Consider the following 24642-nt stretch of genomic DNA (forward strand, 5'->3'; position numbering starts at 1 on the left):
TTGAATGTACCGTCCCCCTCCATGCTGTTACCTCCCTTCTGCATTTTTGTGTTAGCATCAATGGGAAGAGGAGTGGCTCGCAGTTGGTGAAAATAAGCTGTGTCTGGTCAAGGCCACCAGCGGCCATGGCGTACGTCCTACCAGTCATGCAGGTGGGATGAGGTTCTCCTCACTCGCCTCCACTTCGGGCACAGTCCCTTAACACATGGTTTTTTACTCCAATCTGCAGTGCTTGTGGCGTCCAGATTACTGTCTGCCACATTTTACTGGACTGTCTTTTATTCTCTGACCAGAGGGTGGTGGTTTCCTTGCCACCAGATTTGCCCTCTATTTTGCAAGACGACGCAACAACTGTGGTTAAGGTCTTATGGTTTTGTGTCCTGTCCAATTTGTTGCCTCAGATTTTAGGGAGAGGGTTTTAATGTGCTGCTGGGTGACTGGCTCACCCAGGTTTTAGGTAAGAGGTCCGTCAGTCACAATTACCTACTTGTTTCACTTCGATTTCTGTTCTCTTTTCCTTGTGTTTCCTTTCCTTTTTTAGTGTGTTTCTTCTCCTCTTGTTTTGCCTCTGTATGTGAGGATTTGGAACTGCGTCAGGTCTGTGTCTTTTAGCTGTTCTCCTTGTTCGCTGTCTGTCTTCATCCCTTCACCACATGTGTTCCTGTTTAGCACCCGAAAACCTCAAACCACACACACACATACAAATGAAAGTTTCAACCATTGCATATGGGAAAGATTACCCAAGAATGTTTTTGTGTACTAGATGCAGTGATATGTTTCAATGATGGAGTGATAGGAAGGTTGGAAGTCCTGAGAAATTTAGGCATAAAATGTGGTTCTAGTATGGAAGATCAATTGTTTGTGTGTGAGAGACAACAGGTGCATGAAGCTGAAAGATTTGGTCTTCAAGTTACCAAAGAAGCAAGATGTGCTAAAAGGAATGCCAAGAGGAATCTTGAAGATGAAGAAATGCTGCAGGATGAAGACTCATCATCAGTTTTCTGCTATATTAGCAGGTCATTTGCCTCCCCATTTTCTGCGATCCATTGCTTCTGTCTTAAGGCTGCTGTATGTTGTACCGTCCATCATGTCATCCAGAATCTGAAATATCTTCTTTCCTTGCTTCCTTTTCCCTTCTACATAACTTTCTAAAACTGTTTTGTCAGTCCGTCATTCTTTCTTAATATATGCCCAATCCAATTTCTTTTTCTTCTTTTTATTACATCTAGTAACTGTATTTTCTCTCCCACTCTTCTCTGTACTTCTTCATTTTTATTCTGCCCATCCAACTTATTCTTTCCATCCTCCGCCTTGTCCACATCTCAAAAGCCTCCAGCCTTTCTTCCTCAAAGTCCATGTTTCAGTGCCATACAGAAGAACACTCCATACAAGACATTTTATGAGTCTCTTCCCGAGTTCTCTGTCCAGACTACTGCATAAAATTCTCCTTTTCTTATAAAATGCCTCTTTTGCCATTGCTATCCTTATTTTAATTTCTGTGGTGCACTTCCAGGTGGTGTCTATCCTGCTTCCAAGATACTTAAAATTTTGCACCTGTTCTAATATTTCTCCATTCAGGATAATTTTTATTTATCTATTTTTTCCTAGTGCCAATACTTTTGTTTCCTCTATGTTAGATTTCATTCCATAATTTTTTCCGTTAGCTTCAAAGGTGTCCACCAAATCCTGTAATTCTTTTTCCCCTGTGGTTAGAAGGACCATGTCATCAGCAAACCTCAAACACCCTACTCTTCTTTCCCCAGTTGCTACTCCTTTGTCATCTAATGACCTTTGGTCAATCATATTTTCCAAGTAGAGGTTGAAAAGGGTAGGTGATAAACAGCATCCTTGTCTTACTCCTTTTCCTAGTCTGATCCAGTTTGTACTTTTTCCTCTCACCTTAACTGAGGCTTTTTGACTAAGATATAATAAGTTTAAAAGTCTTCTGGTTTTCCAGTCCACTCTCTTTTCCCTCATTATAGTCGCCAGCTTGTCTCAAACCACATTGTCAAATCCCTTTTCTACATCGACGAAGTACATATATAGGTCTCTTCCGTTTTCAATAAACCTTTCTTCTAAGATTCGTAGGAGCCCTGTTGCATCTCTGGTGCCTGTATTGAGTCTAAAGCCAAACTACTCCTTGCCAAGATTCTCCTCCATTACTTTTTCAAGTCTCTTATTGATTATTCTTAACATCACTTTGGCTGTATGTGAAATGAGACTGATTGTCCTGTGCTCATTGCATTTCTTGCCTCCTTGTTTTTTCAGTAATGGAATCACTACTGTTGTCAGAAAGTCCTCAGGCCATTCAACACTGCCATATATTTTATTTCATAACCTCAATATTTCTCTTATTCCATCCTGGTTCAAGCATTTTAATATTTCTCCTGGTATCATATCTGTACCTACCTCTTCACCATTTTTCATTGCAGCTATGGCAGACTTTACTTCTTCCATTATTATGGTTGGTCCTTTTTTGTCATCACTGATTCAAGTTCCAGAGTTTCTGGTTTGTGATCTGTGTCATCTAGCTCTTTTAGATATTCATCCCATCTCTGGAGGACATTGTCACGATCTTTATACACCACCTCTTCATCTTTACTCAAAATTTCCATAGTAGCACTTCCTGCTCTGTTTTGATCCCTTGTCTAGTCGTTACTCTGTTGTATAGTAAGTTGTATCTTCCCTTCCCGTCCAGTTCTTCAATTGCATCACATTCCTCTTTTAGCCATTTTTTTCCTAGCCTGCTCTGTTTCTCTTTGCAGTTTATTATTTAACCTTCAGTACATCTTTCTTGCATCTTCAGTGTTCAGTGTTCTTCAGGATGAAGACTATGCTTCAGGAATGTTCTGAGGCACAGTTTAATTGGACTCATATCTTCATTTGCAATTTCCCGCAAGTGGTACAAATATTTCCTAAAGTTTATAAAGCATTGCTCTAATTTTTTCTGTAACTTGCAATAGTCCATACTTATGTACTAGACCTAAGCTTTGTTGTAGAATCAACTAAATTATAGAAAAAATAACATTTTTACTAGGAAAAAAATTATAAAAATTAAAATGTAAGATGTGATACTTTTTTATCCTTGTAGTATACATAATAGGTGGAATTAAGTAGGTCTAGAACCTCAGCCATCAAGTCATGCATATCTGGTAAACATTTGGTCTCCTTCATATGTATAACATTGGATTAAATGGTCCTCAATTTGACGAAGCATTTTGGAGAAACAAATTGCATCAATTTCTTTGTACTTTTTTAATATCCCTAAGCATGTTTGAAAATATTCAAAATACTTCTAATATGTTTAGAAAGTGTGATGCATTACCTGATATCAATAAAACATCTGTAAAACACATACATTATTAACAGTGCCTGAAAGAAGTAGGTGTTGATTTTTACATAATATTGAGCCCCAAAAAAGTACCCTGTATCCTTAATGCATTTTGTAGCATGTTTATTGATTATGACATAATCTATCCTGCAGTAGTCTGTCACTCTTACCTCAGTGTCTACTGTGTTTACAAAGTTGTATTACTTCAGTATCTCTATCAACCTCAAGTTAGTCACGTCTATTTATTTATTTATTTATTTACATTTTCTTTGCGTGGAGCCATCGTAATGACGGCTTTTGCAAACGTCAGACTTAACAGTATGGTTATATTTACACTTATAAAATACACTATATTCTGTAGCTGTTGCTTCTTATGACTATTTTTTACATTTATCACATCACAACTGATATGCTAATGCCTCATGTTACAATCACTATCTTAAAATTTGTTGAAAGAATATAAACATTTTTCTATTAGAAAAAAAATTAATTTTGTTTTAAAAACATTTCCCCTGTACGTTCTTAGAGAGTTTGGTAGCTATTTATACCAAATCAAACCACTGATATATGGACTTCTATCAGTCATTTTTAACGTTGTTCTGTTACAGAAATAGTTATACTTTGTTCTAGTGTTGCGATCATGTACATCACTGCCCTTGATAGCTTCTGTTGATTGACTTATAAAAAATACAACTATTTTGAAGATGTATAGAGAATATATTGTCAGATATTTGTGCTGCACAAACACTTCACAACGTGAATCTCAATGTCCCCCCCCCCCTTTAAATTAATAAAATCATATCTTCAGAATTGTAAGCTAGTTGTTTGTGTAGGAAAAGAAACGTCGAGTATAGAACAAGTCAAGGTAGGTGTTCCGCAGGGATCTGTACTGGGTCCCTTTTTGTTCCTAATAATGATAAATGATCTGCCAGCATTTATCAAGTCCACCACAGTGTTGTATGCAGATGATACAACATTTCTTCACGCTAGTGATGATTTCAATAGCCTTAAAACTTGTGCAGCAAAGACAATTGGCCAAGCATCCTTTTGGTTCAAGGCAAATGGATTCCTGCTGAATGAAAACAAAACACAGCAGATGGTTTGAAGTCTTAGTGATAATATTCTGGCAGAAGGTCCAAGTTATGCCAAATTTTTGGGGGTATACATAGATGATAAATTATCTAGGGGTCAACATTTACAGTATATTAGTGGTAAGTTGTCAAGAGTTATTAACCTGTTAAGTGACTTATGGATTGTGTTCCTGAAAAATATGTTACAACATCCTATTTTTCATTCTTTCAAAGTATAATAACATATGGAATTATTTTGTGGGGGAACTCTAGCTGTGTACATGACATATTAGTACTGCCAAAAAAATCTATCTAACACACTCAGAGCACACAGGGACAGGTACAAAGACACCCACATTAACATATCCAGAGCAGTTAAAGGGTTATCTCTTCTTTCTTCACTCCATTTTGTTCCGGTTCTTCAGGCTTTTGCCTCTCTCCCATTTTTCTACTTTTATTCTAAAATTGTTCCTTATGTCTATTTCTTCTTTGGTGATTTTGGCTAATTCCAAGTCTTTTTTAACATTTTGGATCCATTCTCCTTCATTAGCAAAGGAATCTACATAATTTACTATTGTTTTTGTTAGTCTGTGTTTGGGAGCCTCATTACATGGCCACAGAATTATTATTATTGTTGTTGTTGTTGTTGTTGTTGTTATTGATTTATTTTTTATTTTCCAGCAAGATCCCAGCAAGCCAGTACTTGTACCAGGTGATCCTGAGAGGAAAAACATGAAACTTGTTGATAAACAAGGAGGAATACAATACCATGAGAACCAACTCAAGGCATCGGTTAGTACTGAATGCCTTATATAACATCTCTATTGTTAACCCTAAGGGAAACTTTTGTTGAGAAAGTATTAACTTCTATCTATTAGCTGTTCCTTCTTCTGTTAGTTGAATGATATCCTGCAACAATGGACGTTTTTGAGTATAGCCAAAACTTTATGCAAGAGAAGAAGAGAGAGAGAAGAGATAAAGCAGGAGAAAATGGTATTTTGAGTCACAAAAATGGAGCAATAATTGTAGTTATACCCATAGCAACATGCCGCAGTTAAGCTGGATAATAGACCACCTATAGGCCTATTTCGTAAGCCAGTTTGATAGGTACATTTATTGGCAGTACTACTGATGCACTCAATATGAATTGAAGACATGAATGGTGAGAAACACACAATTCAGGTTTTACCTACATCAGACTTGATTAAGCACGTTCGAGTTTGGATCTTCAGCACTATTTTCATGTGTCAGTGTGGAATTTTAGCCCATCAGCAAAACTCTCAGGGAGGCATCATTATCAGAATTTCTGTGACTTTGTCATATTTCAGTGTATTTATCCTGGTGAGATCTGCATCTGTAACTTCTAATGATGTTGCATTCCTAAGACTGATGATGAAAGGTAAAAATCTGAGAATGACACATTAAAGATGGAGCTAAGCTACTAAAATCTATCTTCATTGATATATATGTAAATTTTAGTAAGTAGTTGTGTAGTATTCTTTTCACTCCAGCACTATTCATTCGTCAAGATAGCTGATGTGTGTCAGAAAGGAACCTTGTGAGAAATTCAGTTAACTCACAACGAGTTTCATTTCAGTAAAATGTTAGCACAATGAATTGTAGTCCACTGTTGTCACTTGGCTTAGCCAATCTTCTTGCTCTCATCCTTCACAGATAACAGTAATGAACAGTCACAATACATGGAACCAATGCTCCCTGACCAATATTCACCTTACTCATCCTCCCCCATCAAGCGCTGTTACATTGGCTCAGCATGAAAATGTCAAGTTCTGGCAGGGTTAAGGTGAAACTTCTCATGTGCGAAATTGTATATCATTACATGCGTGATGAGAAACATTTGTAGACAAACAAGTTGCATGAAAATAATATAATAATAATAATAATAATAATAATAATGTCCAGAAGATTGTTAGGTAATGATTCTTGCAGTCAAATGTTAAGGAAAGAAGTGTACATTCTGTAAATGCTAATTAATAATATAGTATAGCAGGCCGTCTTGGATTTTCCATTATTGTTTGTTTTAATTTACTTTTCCATTTCCAACATAAATGTGCCATTCTCTTGTATCTTGTAAGTCAGAGAACATTATTCAATTCTATTGCAAAATTACAATTTTTCTGCTTATTTGCTATAAAAGTTTGTTTTCTTTGACATAAATTGCAAAATGCACATCATGCATAATGGTGGATATAGTGACTGTGTTGGGAAAAATCAGTGGTCTATCATTCACAAGTGTGTGATGAACCACAACAAAACACAAACTGGATAAGTAATAAATGTAAGAGTTTACCTATTCACTATACATGTGAAGCACTGGAAAGCAGCAAAAATTGTTTAGTTGGTAGAAAAATTAGTCATCCCTACGGAAAACACACACAACAAGTTAGAGAATGGATGTGCTGGAAGGAGCATAAAGACAAAATAGGGGGTGGGGGGTGGGTGGGGAGGGGGGGGGGGGGGGGGGGTTCAAGGGATGGGTACAGGTCAGAAGAAAGAGATGCGAACTTAATAGTGAGAATAGAGCAGAATCAATTGGAAACTGAATGGGAGAGAGAGAGGGAAGAAGGGTGGAGGAGCTATTGGGAAACTGAACCCTGGTGTATACCATAAGAACTTCCTCTTTGGAATGTTTCCCTACTTTCTATCTATTGTCCTGACTTGCCTGTACTCTTTCCCGTTTCTCTCTCTGTGTGTTCCTTCCAAAATGCTCATGCTTTAACCCTCCACTAAACACATTTGTTGTTTCTAACCCCGCAAGAGCTTTCATAATAACCTCCTCTTCCATTTATAAATAATTCTTTTTTTTTATTTATCGCTTTAAGTTGACAGGAATTCTGTTAGTTATGAAGCCCAGTCTAATCTTTTGACTTAATTTAACATTTCAAACAACACATTGTGTGGTCTTACTGACTCGCCACTAATAAGGTGCCTACGGGAATTGTCCTCAGAATGCTATACAACAATTCAAAAAAATAATATTAGTAGCTTTATTTCTAGAATGCAATTGACAATACATAACTCAGGAGATTTGCAAGTAGTAGTCACAAATGAGGGGTGATTTTCAATATAATTTAGAGTCCTTGATATGTGAACTGTTCAGGCAAGTTGACACAGGTCACTGATAACTAACGTCCACGATCTGGTGCCAATCTGCAAGGCCAAGGCCAGCAGAAGCGTCACTTATATTCCCTTCTTCCAGGTGTTGCTCTTGGTGCGGCATGGTCCAATTCCACGCACAATTGGGTGCCATTTCCTCACCGCCTTCTCTGCTCTTGCATTTCGCTTCTTCATTCCGGTGCTTGTCGTAACGCCAGAACACTCATTGTGGTGATATCAGATTTATGTCAACAATAAGTAGCACTGAAACCATTGTGGATTTTGTTGATGCCACACAGAACTAATTAATTCACATACAGCTGAGTAAATTTCCTTCATTTCCTTTGGACTATATCTACATACATCTACATCTACATACATAATCTGCAAGCCATATTATGGCGAATTGCAGTAGGCACCAATTTCCTCAATACTTACATGCTCATCAAACCTATTGATGATTAATCTAGCAGTACAGCTCTGGATTGCTTTGATGTCTCTTTTAATCTGACCTAGTAGGAATCCCAAACACTCAAAAAGTACTAAAAAATGAGTCACACTAGCTTTATATAGGCCATCCAGTTTGTGGATAGCTACACTTTCCCAAACTCTCCCAATAAAATATTACCAAACTGACATGCTCATTCCATTTCATATCACTTTGTGAGTTTACACCTAGATATTTAATCAATGTGCCTATGTCAGGCAGCGCACTACTATTGCTGCATTCAAATGTTACAAGGTAGTTTTACCTACTCATGCATTAACTTACACTTTTTTTACTTTAAAAGCAAGCTGCCATTCATAACACCAGCTAGAAATTCTTACTAATCATCTTGTATCTGTCTTCCTATACAACACAGCAACAGAAGCAAACAGCCACAGATTGGTGCTTATCCTGTCCATCAAGTTATTTATGTATGCAGAGATAAGAGTTATTCTTTTGTAACTTCACTGTGGTTCTCCTGATAATACCCTTTTCTATGATGAATGCTCATCATCGAAGACAACACCCTGGGTTCTATTACGAGGGTCATCCACAAAGTAAGTTCTGTTTCTATTTCTATCCACAGGAGCACTACAATTGCAGCTCTGAGCATGCATGGCAGTTACTTTGACTCAAGTAGAAGACACGTACACCATTTTCAGATCACTTCTGCCGACGTGTGCTTTGCAGTGCTTCTTTATAATGTCAGCTGTAATTGAAAATGCGTGTGAAATCAGATATGTGATTCGTTTCCTAAATGCAAAGAAATTTAAACCAAAGGAAATTCATTGGCAAATCTGTGAGGTTTACAGACAAAATGCTATGAGTGATTCAATGGTTAGAAGATGGGTCAGACTGTTCAGTGAAGGACATGATCAAGTGCACGATGAAGAACGAAGTGGACACAGTCTCTGCTTACTGATGAACTAGTTCATACAACTGAAGAGAAGATTAAGCACAACCGTAAGTTTACACTTAGTGCCCTTGCTATGGAAGTTCCGCAAATCTCAGGACCACTAATTCATTGAAACTGTTACTGAAAAACTGAAATTTCGAAAACTTTGCTCATGTTGGGTACCCAGAATTCTTACTAAACAACACAAAAAACAACAGATGGGCAGTGCACTTCAGTTTTTGACTTGCTACAATGAAGGAGATGTTTTTCTTTCTCAGATAGTCCTGGAGGATGAAACTTGGGTATCATACAACACCCCTGAAAAAAAAAAACGGCGATCAATGGAATGGAGGCACACTTCATCCCCAACTAAGATTAAGCCTAAGCAAATATTGACACCTGAAAATGTCATGTGCACCTTTTTTTGGGACAGAAAAGGCATTTTGCTGGTAGATTTCTTACCACGAGGCCAAACAATCAATGCACATGGTTTCTGCGAGACCATTAAGAAATTGCGCTGCGCAATACAGAACAAGTGCTGAGGATTACTGTCAAAAGACGTTGTTTTTTTTCCACGATAATGTCCAACCTCACACAGCAAATGTGACCAAACAACTCATACAGGAATTTCACTGGGATGCATTTGATCATCCTCCGTACAGCCTGGACCTCGCTCCTAGCGACTTTCATCTCTTCTTACACCTAAAATCTGACCTTGGTGGTCAACACTTCAATGATGATGATGACCTGAAAGAACATCTTACCACATGGTTGAATACGCGGGATGCAACCTTCAATGAAGAAGGCATACATAAACTTGTGCCACACTATGACAAGTGCCTACAAAATTTCGGAAGCTACGTACAAAAGTAGTTTAACAGTTGTAGATTTTTGTACAGTAAATATTTTTTTTCTGTATCTGTACACATTTCTTTTATATAACCAAACAGAACTTACTTTGTGGACATACCTCGTATTTAAAATGTTTCTGAGGCACTGACATATTTGGGAACCTAAACCATATGCTCGGACCCTCATCAACAGTCTGCAATGGGGCACCATGTCAAATGCTTTCTAGAAATCTAGGAAGATGGAATCTTACTGCTGCCCTCCACCCTTGGTTTGTACGATACCATGTGAGAAAAGAGCAACCTGAATTTTGCACAAATATTGCTTTCTAAATCTGTGCTGATTTGTTTACAAAAGCTTTTCTGTCACAAGGAAATTTATTATATTCAGACACAGATTATGTTTAAGAATTCTGCTGCAAACCAATGTTAAGTTGATTGGCCTGTAATTACGTGGATTCATTTTTTTTACCTTTCTTATACACAGAAGTCACCTGCACTTTTTTCCAGTTACTTGGGAATTTGCACTGGGCAAGAAATTGATGGTAAATGCAGGCTAAGTAAGGGGCCAGTGCCACAGAGTACTCTCTGTGAGACCAAATTTGGTTTACACCTGGACCTGATGACGTTTTTTTTTCAGTTCTTTCAGTTGCATCTGCACATCATGGATGACTATTTCTATGTCCCCCAAGTGGGACTCTGTACAACAGTCAAATGATGGTGTATTTGTACAGTCCTCCTTTGTGAATGATTTCTTAAACTTGAAATTTAAAACTTCAGCTTTGCTCTTTTCTATTGCCATCCAAGATAGTTTACAACTGACTGGACAGAAGCCTTTGACATGCTTAGGAATTTTAAACATGACCAGAATTTCCTCAGGCTGTTGGCAAAATCTTTTGCTAATGTGTAACAGTGGAAGTTATTGTATACATCATGCAATGATCTTCTTATGGACACAAAAATTGCTATTAAATGTTGTCTGCCAACATTTGTGCATTCAATTTTTGAGAAAGTAATTTAATTGAATAGATAAAAAAAATCTACTCACCAAGCAGTGGCAGAACACACACATAAAAAGAGGGTTGTAATTAGGCAAGCTTTTGGAGCCATTGACTCCTTCTTCAGGCAGAAGGGTTGAAGGGGAAGGAAGAGGGGTAGAGGAAAAGGAATGGAGAGGTCTAGAAAATGGAGTAGATTTCAGAAAAGTCACCCAGAACTGCAGGACAGGGGAGACTTACCACACGGAATGAGAAGGAAGTCTCCCCTGTGGAGATCAGTCAAGTGTAATATGTAGTTACTTATTTATCCCTACATAATTAATAGATGAGGCTCAGACTGGCCATAAACAGTAGTTCATTCAACATCCAAGTGCTAGTTAAGTGTTTAAACTGAAATTTTTAGTATGGACTACATTATTAACAGCAGCTTGTACCCACCACCAATTCTTCAAGCAGTTTTGACAGACACTGGTGCTGAGGCTAACTGCACTCATAAAAATAGATACGCTAAGATTAAAATTGATAAGCTACACATTGTGTGTATGTTGCAGCAAAATTAGCACACTTTTTTCACCTATGGATAAAAAATATCTACTTAATTTTCGGATCATAATTGCTTGATCATGATTTATTGGTTATTATAACTGTTCAGATTGTGTTCCACATACTAAAGTGTTGTTTGAAGCTCAATAAACGTTTGTAGCCAACAGTCTCATTCATCATCACTGATATTGCCACACATACTATTCATCCATGTGAATGCATTGGCATGTCTCAAATGAAAGGTCATTGATATTGTGAACATATTGGCTTACCCACCTCCCGCTATCATGTATCACTTGTCTTCTACTATTTCACTCACAAAAATCTTTGGCAGATTTCAGCTTCTGTTCCTTCAATTTGAAAAAAAAAAATTAATTAATTAAGTCATATTAATACAGATCTTCCCATTCAGGTAGCCATTTCAAATTTTATTGACTTATTGGGTCAGACTGTGAAGAAACCACCTAAGTCTAAGATATGCATTCTCACAAAGATGCCTTGTCACTGGCTGTCAGTTGAAATATGAATGAAAGAGCACCTAGCAGCAGAAATTAGTTAAGTTAGAATATTAGAATTCACAGATAACATGTACCGCCCAATCTCGCTTCTGACAGCTTTATCCAAAATTCATTAAAAAGTAATCTATTCAAGAGTGGCATGACATACGTATTTGTCAAAATGAATTGGTTGGACTGTCAGTGAGAGAGCTCCATGAGTTCCTGTTGCTAATAAGGCGAGTACACCGATCATTTACTACATATTTTTACAAGCTTCAAACAGGAGCAACTTATTTTTAGTTATCTGTGTAGTTACTTTTTTTTTTTTTTTTAAATTGCTTGCATATTTGAGTGTGTGGCGTAGAGCGCCATAAAAATCGATATTTTTTCTGTGAGTAAGTGTGCCATCTTTGAGGAGAGGGCTTTGGAGAGCATGTTGGACGCTAACGGCAGTTAGCCTCCAGACTTGTATCTGTGTAGACGCTAAGTGTGAATAAATCTGTATATGAGAGAATTCTAGTTGTTTACCTACAACTATACCATATTCCCTCACTGGTGACCCTGTTTTTGTGTAATACGCGTCCGAGTTACCGCCTGAAGGTTATTTACGCGCCTACCGCGTCGGGTTTCTCCGCGATCGCGAGGGCCTTTCTTCAGCTCCAGACAATGGCCTTCCAGCATTCACCGCCGCCCGGATTCCAGCAACATCTCTCCAGCACTCCTGCCGTTGTAGTGGACATGCCGCAAGAATCTTCGGAATCCTTCAGCCAGAACATGCAGTGGAATTCATCGAGTGCCGCCAGTTTCTTCCAACCGCCAATGGTCGTGGACTCTGGCTTTGTTAGCCTGGACCTTCCCACGTGTTCTCCACAGAGTGTTGGTCGGAACATTTCTACTCCTGTGTTGAACACACAATTCAATACAGTTCGTGGCGTCAAGCGAGGTTTCGCTACTTTGGAAAATCCAGTAGTAAATTCAAACTCGAATCAGTTCCCGCCACGTGTGTATCCTTCCGCGCCGGCTAGTCAACAGGTGTTCAATGCTCGCCAAACAGCAAATATCACACCGAGTGTGCATCCTAGTGGACGTGTGTGGGATCCTTGTGTTGCTTCTAATCAGGTCAACAATTCTGTGCTGGATAGTAATTACTCCGACATCTACAACCAGCCCCACCACTCACGGTCGAGTGAATACTGTGTGCATAATGGACATTCACCGGCGTACTTAAGCACTTGTGGCTTCTCTCCGAGCTACCACGTCAATGAGAATGCACATTTTGACTACGATCCTCACACCATTCGAGCGTCCGTCGCTTCTCAGCCGCCCCCCCAGCGTCAAGTGAATTTCGCGATTCCCGCATTACGGGACGCCAATAATCCGGACTCGCAATCTTCGGCATGCTCTACTTCCGTCTGAAGTAATAGGCACACCTCCGCAGTGACTGCAGTGCTGAATCTGCCGAAATTACCAGACTTCAAACCCGCTCACCCGGAGTTCTGATTTAACCTGGTTGAGCAAACATTCAATGCCTGTGCGTTGGACGATGACGCACGCTTCGCCTGCCTCATGAACCATCTTCACGACCGCGGCAATTTAATTTATGATCTGGTCAAAGCACCCCCCCCCCCCCCCCCTAGCAGGGAAGTATGCTGTGGCGAAACAAACGATACTGGAGCGCGTCTCTAAAACCAGGAGAGAAAATGTGCAACAGCTCATCTACAAAGAGCGTCTCGGCGACAGGTCTCTGTCCCAGCTGTGGCGGTGCATCCGTCTTCTCGTCGATGAGCAAGTTATGCCTGATGACATGCTCGCAGAAATCTGGACTGAAAAGCTGCCTTTGCCTGTCCAGACTGCAATCTCTGCATATGAAGATAGGCCAGTAAATAAACGTTTACGCGCCGCCGACAGAGCATACTCCGCCAGGCAACGTGAGCTCCGTGCACTGCATTCTGGACGTGACCGCACTAAGACGCTTTCTGACGCCACGCCCTTGTCCTGTGCTGCTGATAACAAGTTTTTTAAACTAGCCGCCCTGGCTGCACCTTCAACTCCTCGCAACGACAGTGCATCGGCCTCTGTGGAAGACTCTGGGGCACATACTCCGTCACCTAGCAACTACCCACAGGAGCACAGGCGCGCCCAACCTTACTGTTTCTTCCACGCGAGATTCGGGGAGCAAGCTCGCAAATGCCAGTCACCGTGTTTGTACCCCAATTTACGATCAGGTGTATGTTTTCTGATAGAAACTGGCGCAGATGTCTCTTTGCTGCTGGTTCGCCTAGCAACCAATAAAGTGCAACCACACAAAACAGTACTTCATGCAGTGAACTTGTCTACCCTACAGTGCTCGGGTTCCTCTTTGTATACAGTGAAACTTTCGCCCGAGTGCAAGCTGGAGTGGACGTTTCTAGTGTCAACAATTGAAGAACCTATTCTCGGAATTGATTTCCTCAAGCACTATCAGTTGTCACTAGATTTTGTGCAAAATACTGTGTTTTACCACTCCCTTAACAAACATATTCCTTTCGCTTCGCCGAGTGACAGTTCGGCTAACACCAAACATGTGTGCTGTGCTAAGAAGTGTGTAAACCTATCCTTGGAGCTGCAATCTTGGACAACCAAGTGGCTAGTGGAGTGCGCCAAGTCTTCTAAGTTGCGAATGGAACGTATGGAAATGCTGCTGCATCTCCGCGACATACACCACGAGTTGGCCTCCACACAACAACGCCTCGCGGCACTACAAGCAAACGACTCGTCGCCTACAGACAAGGTCAGTCCGTGCCAATCTGGTGTTCCCATGCCCGCGCATGTTAACGACAATGTTGTGAACTCTGTAAACTGTGTCAGCACCCCCTTTTGTAATGATAGGGTATGCCCGAGTGCTCATGCTCCTTGCGTTCCGAATAGAAAATTAACTTGCCAAGCTTGTGGCAATGAACTACGGCCATCTGCTGTCCGGCCACGCCCACTCGTGCCTACAGCGCTCGTAGCGGCACGGCCTGCTACCAAGAACCAGTGTACCAACCTCGCCCATGTTAACACGTGTGCGGCCTTTACGCAGCCTACGAGCGGGTGGCACACCTGTACTTCCATGCCCTCAGTGCCACAGCTTGGCCCGTCCGCCACTGCCTGCTCCGCTTCACGGACATCTGACTATCGTGCCGCGCCACGTATTGCAGTAGTCACTAACGGCACAGTTCATCGGTTATGTCTAACCGATGGGCCGCCCATATCGCAACGACCACGCCGCCTCAAGCCGGAATTTATGAAAATTGCAAAAGAACAATTGGACGATCTGTTACAAAAGGGAATAATTGAACCTTCTTCCGGTTGCTGGGCTAGTCCTATCCCGTTTGACCAAAAGAAAGACGGTACTTGGCGTATGGTCAGAGACTATAGGCGTTTAAATGCCCGCACCATCATTGATAAATATCCGGTCCCACACATCGCAGACTTCAATCATGCACTCGCAGGTGCAAAATACTTCTCTGTTTTGGACTGTAAGCACGCATTTCATCAGATTCCTATGGCTCCGGAGGACATTGAAAAGACTGCCATAACCACTCCCTTTGGGCTGTTCCAATACAAATTTATGCCGTTTGGGTTGAAAAATGCCCGCCAAACGTAGCAGCGTTTCATCAATCAAACTTTATCCCATCTAGACATTTGTTTTGTATGTATGGACGACATATTGGTTTTTGCTTCTACTTTAGAACAGAGTGAGGAGCGTGTTCAAGTCGTGACAGATATTTTAGCAGCCACTGGTATTGAACTGAACAATAAAACGACTCAATTGCACCAGTCATCCGTCACATTCCTAAGTTATGTTGTGTCATCGGACGGCCTGACACCACCACAGGACAAGATCAAGCCTGTTCTCGAGATGCTATGCCCTCAGACCTACAGGGAATTATGCAGGTTCATCGGAACAGTTAATTATTACTGGAAACACTTGCCAGCCGCTTCTGCGGTGCAGGCTCCTCTCACAGATACTCTCGCTGGCCCACAAACTTCTGGCACCTGCCAGGTACCATGGACACCAGACATGGACAAGGCATTTAATGAACTCAAACAGCTGTTGTCCTTCGCTGTCACTATTGCTCACCCACGGGCGGACGCCACAATGTTCATCACTACTGATGCTAGTGACAATGCTATCGGCGCAGTACTGAGTCAGACATACAACGATGTTACGACCCCCTGCAGTTTTTCTCAAAAAAGCTAAACAACGCGCAGAAGAAATACTCAGCATTCGACAGAGAACTACTTGCAGTTTACGAGGCCATAAGACACTTCAGAACTGATGTTGAGGGACGAGATTTCTATGTGCTCACTGATCACAAGCCGTTGGTTCCTGCCATAAAAAATCCTGCGGCTGATCCGCCCCCACGACGCTTTCGTCACATCGATTACATCTTGCAATTTACAAATGACATTCGCTACATCCGAGGAGCAGACAATGTGGTCGCTGATTTTCTCTCGCGTGTTGGTGCTGTCACAACCTTAATTGACCTACCTCGGTTGCAATCGGCAGACCCCGATACCATGCAGTTAATTTCAGACTACAGCTCCTCTCTCCAACCAGTACGCTCTACTTTCCCTGGCATATCTGACTTAGTGTGGTGTGATGAATCAACTGGTACGTTGCGGCCATTCATTCCTAAGCCCCTTCAACGCCAGGTCTTTGACAAACTACACACATTAGCACACCCCAGTGTCAAAGCCTCCACCCGTCTGGTAGCTGAACGGTTTGTCTGGAGAAACATGCGCCGTGACTGTCAGTCTTGGGCAAGGGCATGCATGGTGTGTCTTAACAGAACAAAGTTTCCAGGCACACTTCTCCACCCTTTGGCTGTTTTGCCCAACCTCCAGGCCAGTTTCACCATGTTCATGTCGACCTCGTAGGCCCTTTGCCCCCTTCCGAGGGTTTCCGTTACTTGTTTACAGCTATTGACAGGATGACTCGGTGGGCTGAGGCTGTGCCTATTCCGAACATTACCTCTGAGACAGTAAGTCGAGCATTCTTAGATTCGTGGATCTCTAGATTTGGCTCACCTGTTTACCTCACCATTGACCAGGGGTGACAATTCGAGTCTTCAGTTTTCTCTGACTTATGTAAAATGTGTGGTATTGTCAAAAATCATACTTCTGCATACCACCCCCAAAGCAATGGGCTTGTCGAGCGATGACATTGCACCCTGAAGTCTGCCCTGCGTTGCCGTGACTCACTATGGACAGAGGCACTGCCCTTCGTGATTCTTGGCCTTCGTGTGACTTTCGAGGAAGACCTCAAGGGGTCTGTAGCCGAGTTTGTATATGGCCAACCTCTGGTTTCGCCTGGAGAATTAGTCACTCCGACCCCACTTCCACGGCCCTCTGAACTCCCTTCACTTCTCGAGCGGGTGCGCCTGCACTGCAGCAAAATTCAGCCGCCACCTCCGGCTGCTCATACACCTCTGCGCGTGTATGTACCGCGCATGCTAGACTCTTGTGAGTACGTGTTTCTCAGAGACGACTCAGTCAAAGCCCCGCTTCAGTCGCCCTACACTGGTCCTTACAAGGTCATCAAATGCTCTGAGAATAACATGGATCTCCTCATAAAAGACTCTGTAACCACAGTCTCACTCAACCGAGTGAAACCAGCTTTCATTGAGCCTCAAGTGAACCTCCCTGATTCTGCCCCTATTTCTCCCACTCCTGCTTCGAGCGGCCATCCATCTTCCCACACCACGCATTTGGGTATTGATTTTCCACAGCGTGTTTCTCTGCCGAGCACTGCTCCTTCTCCGCGTTCATCTAATTCGAGTGGCCAATCTTTTCGGGGCTTCACTCCTCACAGCCCTCGCAGTTGAACTGCCAACCACTCGGATTCTACCATTGTGTTACCATCTTCGTGTGACAGCTCTTTATCACGCCGTTCAACCCATGCTGGCTCCTCGCTGCCTTCGGTCACGCTCCCTTGTCTGTCAGCTGATCGCCCGAGGTTGTCTCCTGCACAGTCTAGTGCACCTGCCACCCCCCTCTTAGCAGATGCTTCCCCCTGCCATGGCTTTCCCACACCTCCCTGCCTCCCTACCATTGCTCGTACAGGTGCCATGCAAGAATGCACAACACATGTGCACCCTGATGTCATACATAAATTATCTGTTGTCGTAGATGGCGATACAGTGTGTGTGGTACTCGCATGTGACAATATTGAGGGAGGAAGTGCAGAATCTCGTGTGGTGCACCGCTTTAAATTGAGCAGAAGTGCTGCGTGTGGCAGTTTGCGTGCCTTTGTTAGGCCTTCTGGCAAGGTGATTCTCTGCCTGCCAGCTGACGAAGTGCTACACCTTCACTCCAGGACGGGACGTCGTCTTCAGCCGCCAGCGTCGCTTGCTGACTTCACCGTCGACGTACCGGGCTTCACCCCCCGGTCTCCTACCAGTCGACCGCTTCCGCCTGACGCAGAAGAACTGTGCGTTACCATCCTAACTTCTCACTCCCCCCATTCACAGGGACGTACTCCATACTGCGCGGGGGGGGCGGGGGGGCTATGTGGCGTAGAGCGCCATAAAAATCGATATTTGTTCTGTGCGTAAGTGTGCCATCTTTGAGGAGAGGGCTTTGGAGAGCATGTTGGACGCTAACGGCAGTTAGCCTCCAGACTTGTATCTGTGTAGACGCTAAGTGTGAATAAATCTGTATATGAGAGAATTCTAGTTGTTTACCTACAACTATACCATATTCCCTCAAGTGCTTACTAGGGACACACTTTTATTTTAATAACAGTGTAGCATAGAGTACCGTTGTTGTTATTGACACTTGTATCGACCCTCGTATCATACAGGCTTTTGTTTATTTTGGTTAGATCAGCTCAATGTCAGTTAGACCATCAGTGAGAGAGCACATCGAGTTCCTGCTGCTCATAAGGCGAGTACACCATTTGTATATTACGTATTTTTAAGAGCTTCAAACAGGAGTGACTTCAGCAATGGATGAGAACTGTGATTGCTGTGTATAGATGCAAACTGAGTTGTTGACCCTTTACTCACAGCTCCAGGCTGTGTTTGCCTCCATCACGCAGCTTGAGGCTGCTGCCAAGGGGCATCACTGTAGGAGATTGGACGTGGGTAGTATGTGAGGAATGATGAGCATGTCCCACGTGTCCACCTGAACAGTCCACTGCTGTGGTTGCCCCGGGTACTGCCTGCACTGAGATTGATCCCTCACCAGTGGTCTAGTGAGAGATCATGCCAAAGTCTGGCAGGCAGCGAAAGACTTTCTGAGGGGCCGATTGTAGGGCCTCCCCGGTTCATTTGACCAACAGGTTTCGGGCGTTATCTGTGGCTGACGAAGTCTCTGAGCCAGATGCAGTTGTCCACCCTGTTCCAGAGGGAGCATCTCAGCCCGCAAGGTCTGGGCATTCATAGAGGGTGGATTTCCTGGTAGTTGGGAGCTCCACCGTTAGGCACATAATGAAGCCTCTCAGGAACATGGCTGTCAAGGAGGGGAAGGAAGCCAAAGTGCACACCATGTACATACCGGTGGGAGTCATTCTGAATGTATAAAGGGTGCTTGCCGATGCCATGAAGAGTACTGGGTGCAGCCAACTGCAGGTGGTGGCCCATGTTGGTACCAGTGACGTGTATCGCTTTGGATCGGAGGAGATTCTCTCTGACTACGGGCTGTTAGCAGAAATGGCGAAGACTGCTAGTCTTGCTTGCGAGATTACGGTGGAGCTCACAATCTGTAGCATCATCAACAGAACCGACTGTGGTCCTTTGGTGCAGAGCTGAGTGGAAGGTCTGACTCAGAGGTTCAGGAGGTTCTGTGACTGTGAAGGCTGCAGATCCCTTGACTTGTGCCATCGGGTGGTGGGTTTTCGGGTTCCGCTTAATAGGTCAGGAGTCCATTACACACAGGAAGGGGCTACACAGGTAGTGGAGGCTGCGTGGAAGGGACTGGGCGGTTTTTTAGGTTCGAGGGTCTCACGAAACCACAGAAAGGCGTCTGTTTGGAAGAGGCAGGTAAAACACGGTAAGGTAGTTGTAGAACCGATCGGTATTGTAGTTGTAAATTATCGTAGCTGTACTGGAAAAAAACCAGAGCACCAAACCCTAATAGAAAGCACTGAAGCTCAAATAGTTATAAGTAAGGAAAAATAAGTTCAGCAGAATTTTTTTCAAACGACATGACAGATTTCAGAAAGTGTGTATTAAATATAGTTGGTGGTGGAGTATTTATTGCTGTCAGAAACAGTTTACCTTGTAATGAAACTGAAAAAGATAGTTCCAGAAAAATGGTATGGGTAGAGATTATACGTGACAATCGGACTAAACTATTAATTGGATCGTTTTACTGACCCCCTGACTCAGAAGATACACAAGCATCAAAAAAAGTTTTGCATCACCTCGGTTCCGAGAGTTCTGGAACCTGTACAGAAAATTGGGAACAGAGATCGACATAAACATTATTTCTGCCGCTTTTATTGTTCATTAAAACTACACATTGCATGTTGTACCACCATACAGCGAGACCTTTCAGAGGTGGTGGTCCAGATTGCTGTACACACCGGTACCTCTAATACCCAGTAGCATTGAGGGCATGCCTGTATTCATCGTGGCATGCTATCCACAAGCTCATCAAGGCACTATTGGTCCAGATTGTCCCACTCCTCAATGGCGATTCGGCATGGATCTGTCAGAGTGGTTGGTGGATCACATCATCCATAAACAGCCCTTTTCAATCTACATTCCTGGAAATGGAAAAAAGAACACATTGACACCGGTGTGTCAGACCCACCATACTTGCTCCGGACACTGCGAGAGGGCTGTACAAGCATTGATCACACGCACGGCACAGCGGACACACCAGGAACCGCGGTGTTGGCCGTCGAATGGCGCTAGCTGCGCAGCATTTGTGCACCGCCGCCGTCAGTGTCAGCCAGTTTGCCGTGGCATACGGAGCTCCATCGCGGTCTTTAACACTGGTAGCATGCCGCGACAGCGTGGACGTGAACCGTATGTGCAGTTGACGGACTTTGAGCGAGGGCGTATAGTGGGCATGCGGGAGGCCGGGTGGACGTACCGCCGAATTGCTCAACACGTGGGGCGTGAGGTCTCCACAGTACATCGATGTTGTCGCCAGTGGTCGGCGGAAGGTGCACGTGCCCGTCGACCTGGGACCGGACCGCAGCGACGCACGGATGCACGCCAAGACCGTAGGATCCTACGCAGTGCCGTAGGGGACCGCACAGCCACTTCCCAGCAAATTAGGGACACTGTTGCTCCTGGGGTATCGGCGAGGACCATTCGCAACCGTCTCCATGAAGCTGGGCTACGGTCCCGCACACCGTTAGGCCGTCTTCCGCTCACGCCCCAACATCGTGCAGCCCGCCTCCAGTGGTGTCGCGACAGGCGTTAATGGAGGGACGAATGGAGACGTGTCGTCTTCAGCGATGAGAGTCGCTTCTGCCTTGGTGCCAATGATGGTCGTATGCGTGTTTGGCGCCGTGCAGGTGAGCGCCACAATCAGGACTGCATACGACCGAGGCACACAGGGCCAACACCCGGAATCATGGTGTGTGGAGCGATCTCCTACACTGGCCGTACACCACTGGTGATCGTCGAGGGGACACTGAATAGTGCACGGTACATCCAAACCGTCATCAAACCCATCGTTCTACCATTCCTAGACCGGCAAGGGAACTTGCTGTTCCAACAGGACAATGCACGTCCGCATGTATCCCGTGCCACCCAACGTGCTCTAGAAGGTGTAAGTCAACTACCCTGTCCAGCAAGATCTCCGGATCTGTCCCCCATTGAGCATGTTTGGGACTGGATGAAGCGTCGTCTCACGCGGTCTGCACGTCCAGCACGAACGCTGGTCCAACTGAGGCGCCAGGTGGAAATGGCATGGCAAGCCGTTCCACAGGACTACATCCAGCATCTCTACGATCGTCTCCATGGGAGAATAGCAGCCTGCATTGCTGCGAAAGGTGGATATACACTGTACTAGTGCCGACATTGTGCATGCTCTGTTGCCTGTGTCTATGTGCCTGTGGTTCTGTCACTGTGATCATGTGATGTATCTGACCCCAGGAATGTGTCAATAAAGTTTCCCCTTCCTGGGACAATGAATTCACGGTGTTCTTATTTCAATTTCCAGGAGTGTATCTCAGGCATGATCAATAGGGTTCATGCCTGGAGAACATGATGGCCACTCTATGAGCGATTTCATTATCCTGAAGGTAGTCATACACAAGATGCACACAATGGAGGTGCGAATAGTCTTTGATGAAGACGAATACCTCGCCAATATGGTTGCAGTATCGGTCGGAGGACGACATTCATATATCACACAGCCATTATGGCGCCTTCCATGACCACCAGCTGTGTACGTCGGCCCCACATAATGCCACCCCAAAACAGCAAGGAACCTCCACCTTGCTACACTCGCTGGACAGTGTGTCTAAGGCATTCAGCCTGACCAGGTTGCCTCCAAACACGTCTCCAACAATTGTTTTTTTGAAGGCATATGTGACACTCATCAGTGAAGAGAATGTTGTACCAATCCTCAGTGGTCCATTCGGCATGTTGTTGGGCCCATCTGTACCATGCTGTATGGTGTTGTGGTTGCAAAGATGGACCTCACCATGGACATCGGGAGTGAAGTTGCGCATCATGCAGCCTACTGCACACAGCTTGAGTCATAACATGACGTCCTGTGGCTGTACAAAAAGCATTATTCAACATAGTGGCGTTGCTGCCAGGGTTCCTCCGAGCCATAATCCGTAGGTACCTGTCATCCACTGCAGTAGTAGCCCTTGGGTGGCCTGAGCGACGCATGCCATCAACATTTCCTGTCTCTCTGTATCTATTCCATATCTGAACAATGTCGCTTTGGTTCACTCCGAGACACCTGGACACTGCTCTTGTTGAAAGCCCTTCCAGGCACAAAGTAACAATTCGGACCGCAGTATTGACCATCTAGGCATGGTTGAACGACAGACAACAAGAGCTGTGTACTTCCTTCCTGGTGGAATGTTTAGAACTGATCAGCTGTCGGACCCGCTATATTTAATAGGCGCTCTTCATGCAAGGTTGTTTACATCTTTGGGCGCGTTTAGTGAGATCTTTGAACAGTCAAAGGGACTGTGTCTGTGATACAATATCCATAGTCAACGTCTATCTTCAGGAGTTCTGGGAACTGGGGTGATGCAGAACTTTTTTTATATGTGTAGTTGCTGAACAGTTCAAAGAAAACTTGAGTCTCATTTCAGATAGTTACCCCATTCATACAATTTGTTTAAAACCGGTGGCAGGCATGAAACATCATCCGAAATTGTACTGAATGCTTTCTCAGAAAATTATTTTGAACAATTAGTTCATGAGCCCACTTGAAGTGTACATTGTTGCGAAAGCATACTTGACCTCTTAGCAACAAGTAATCCTGGACAAATAGGGAGTATCATGACGAATACAGAGATTAGTGACCACAAGACAGTTGCTGCTAGGCTGGATACAGAAACACCTACAACCATCAAAAAGAAACGCAAAGTACATCTATTTAAAAAAAAGCTGATAAAAATGTTCCTAACGCTTTTTTAAGAGATAGTCTCCACTCCTTCCGATCTGATCACGTAAGTGTAGAAAAGATGTGGAATGATTTCAAAGAGATAGTATCAACGGCAATTGAGAGGTATATACCACGTAAATTAATAAGTGATGGTACTGATCCCCCGTGGTACACAAAATGGGTCAGATCGCTGTTGCAGAAGCAGCAAGTAAAGTATGCAAAATCCCCAAGATTGGCGAAGTTTTGCATAAGTTCGAAATATAGCGTGTACTTCAATGCGAGATGCTTTTAATAATTTTCACAATGAAACTCTGTCTCATAATCTGGCAGAAAACGCAGAGAGATTCTGGTCAGAAATAAAGATCACCAGTGGCAAGACGCAATCAGTACCTTCACTGCGCAATAACAACGGTGAAGTTACTGACGACAGTGTCACTAAAGCAGTTATCAAACTCGGTTTTCCGAAACTCCTTCACGAAAGAGGACGAAGTAAATATTCCTGAATTCCAATCAAGAACAAAAGCCAAGATGAGAAACGTAGAAGTACCGTACATATCCTCGGTGTAGCAAAGCAGCTTAAATCACTTAGGCCTAATAAAGGCAAGGGCTCCGGTCCAGAGTATGTGGATACAACAGCTCCATATTTAGCAATTATATACAACCACTTTCTCACAGAAAGTTCCGTACCTAAAGACTGGAAAATTGCTTAGATCACACCAATACCCAAAAAGGGAAATAGGAGTAATCCGCTGAATTAAAGGCCCATATCACTAGCGTCAATTTGCACAGATTCAGAAAAAATCGTTCTTGTGAAACACAACTAGCTCTTTATACTCATGAAGTAGTGATCGCTATCGACAATGGATGTCAAATTGATTCCATATTTTTAGATTTCCAGAACACTTTCGACACTACTCCTCACAAGCGTCTTCTAACCAAACTGTGTGCTTATGGAATATCGCCTCAGTTGTGCGACTGGATTTGTGATTTCCTGTCAGAAAGGTCACAGTTTGTAGTAATAGACGAAAAATCATCGTGTGAAACAGAGGTAATATCCGGTGTTCCCTAAGGAAGTGTTACAGGCCTTCTATTGTTCCTGATCTATATTAAAGACATAGGAGACAATCTGAGTAGCCCTATTATATTGTTTGCAGATGATGCTGTCATTTACCATCTTGTAAAGTCATCAGATGACCAAAACGAACTGCAAAATGATCTAGATATCTGTATGGTGCGGAAAGTGGCAATTGACCCTGAATAAAGAAAAGTGTGAAGTTATTCGCATGAGTACTAAAAG

The 24642-nt window shown here is 43.3% G+C and overlaps 1 protein-coding gene across 1 annotated transcript in view; it reads left to right on the forward strand.

Annotated features, from left to right (window-relative positions):
* LOC124798944 (uncharacterized oxidoreductase YjmC-like) overlaps positions 1 to 5217 on the forward strand; it is a 218943-nt gene extending 213726 nt beyond the window's left edge. The window contains exon 8 of the mRNA XM_047262478.1: positions 5083 to 5217. Within this exon, the coding sequence (XP_047118434.1) occupies positions 5083 to 5217 (135 nt within the window). The remainder of the gene's footprint in view (positions 1 to 5082) is intronic.
* Positions 5218 to 24642: the final 19425 nt, after the last annotated feature.

Source organism: Schistocerca piceifrons, chromosome 5 (genome assembly GCF_021461385.2).
Source record: "Schistocerca piceifrons isolate TAMUIC-IGC-003096 chromosome 5, iqSchPice1.1, whole genome shotgun sequence".
Classification (NCBI taxonomy): Eukaryota; Metazoa; Arthropoda; class Insecta; order Orthoptera; family Acrididae; genus Schistocerca; species Schistocerca piceifrons.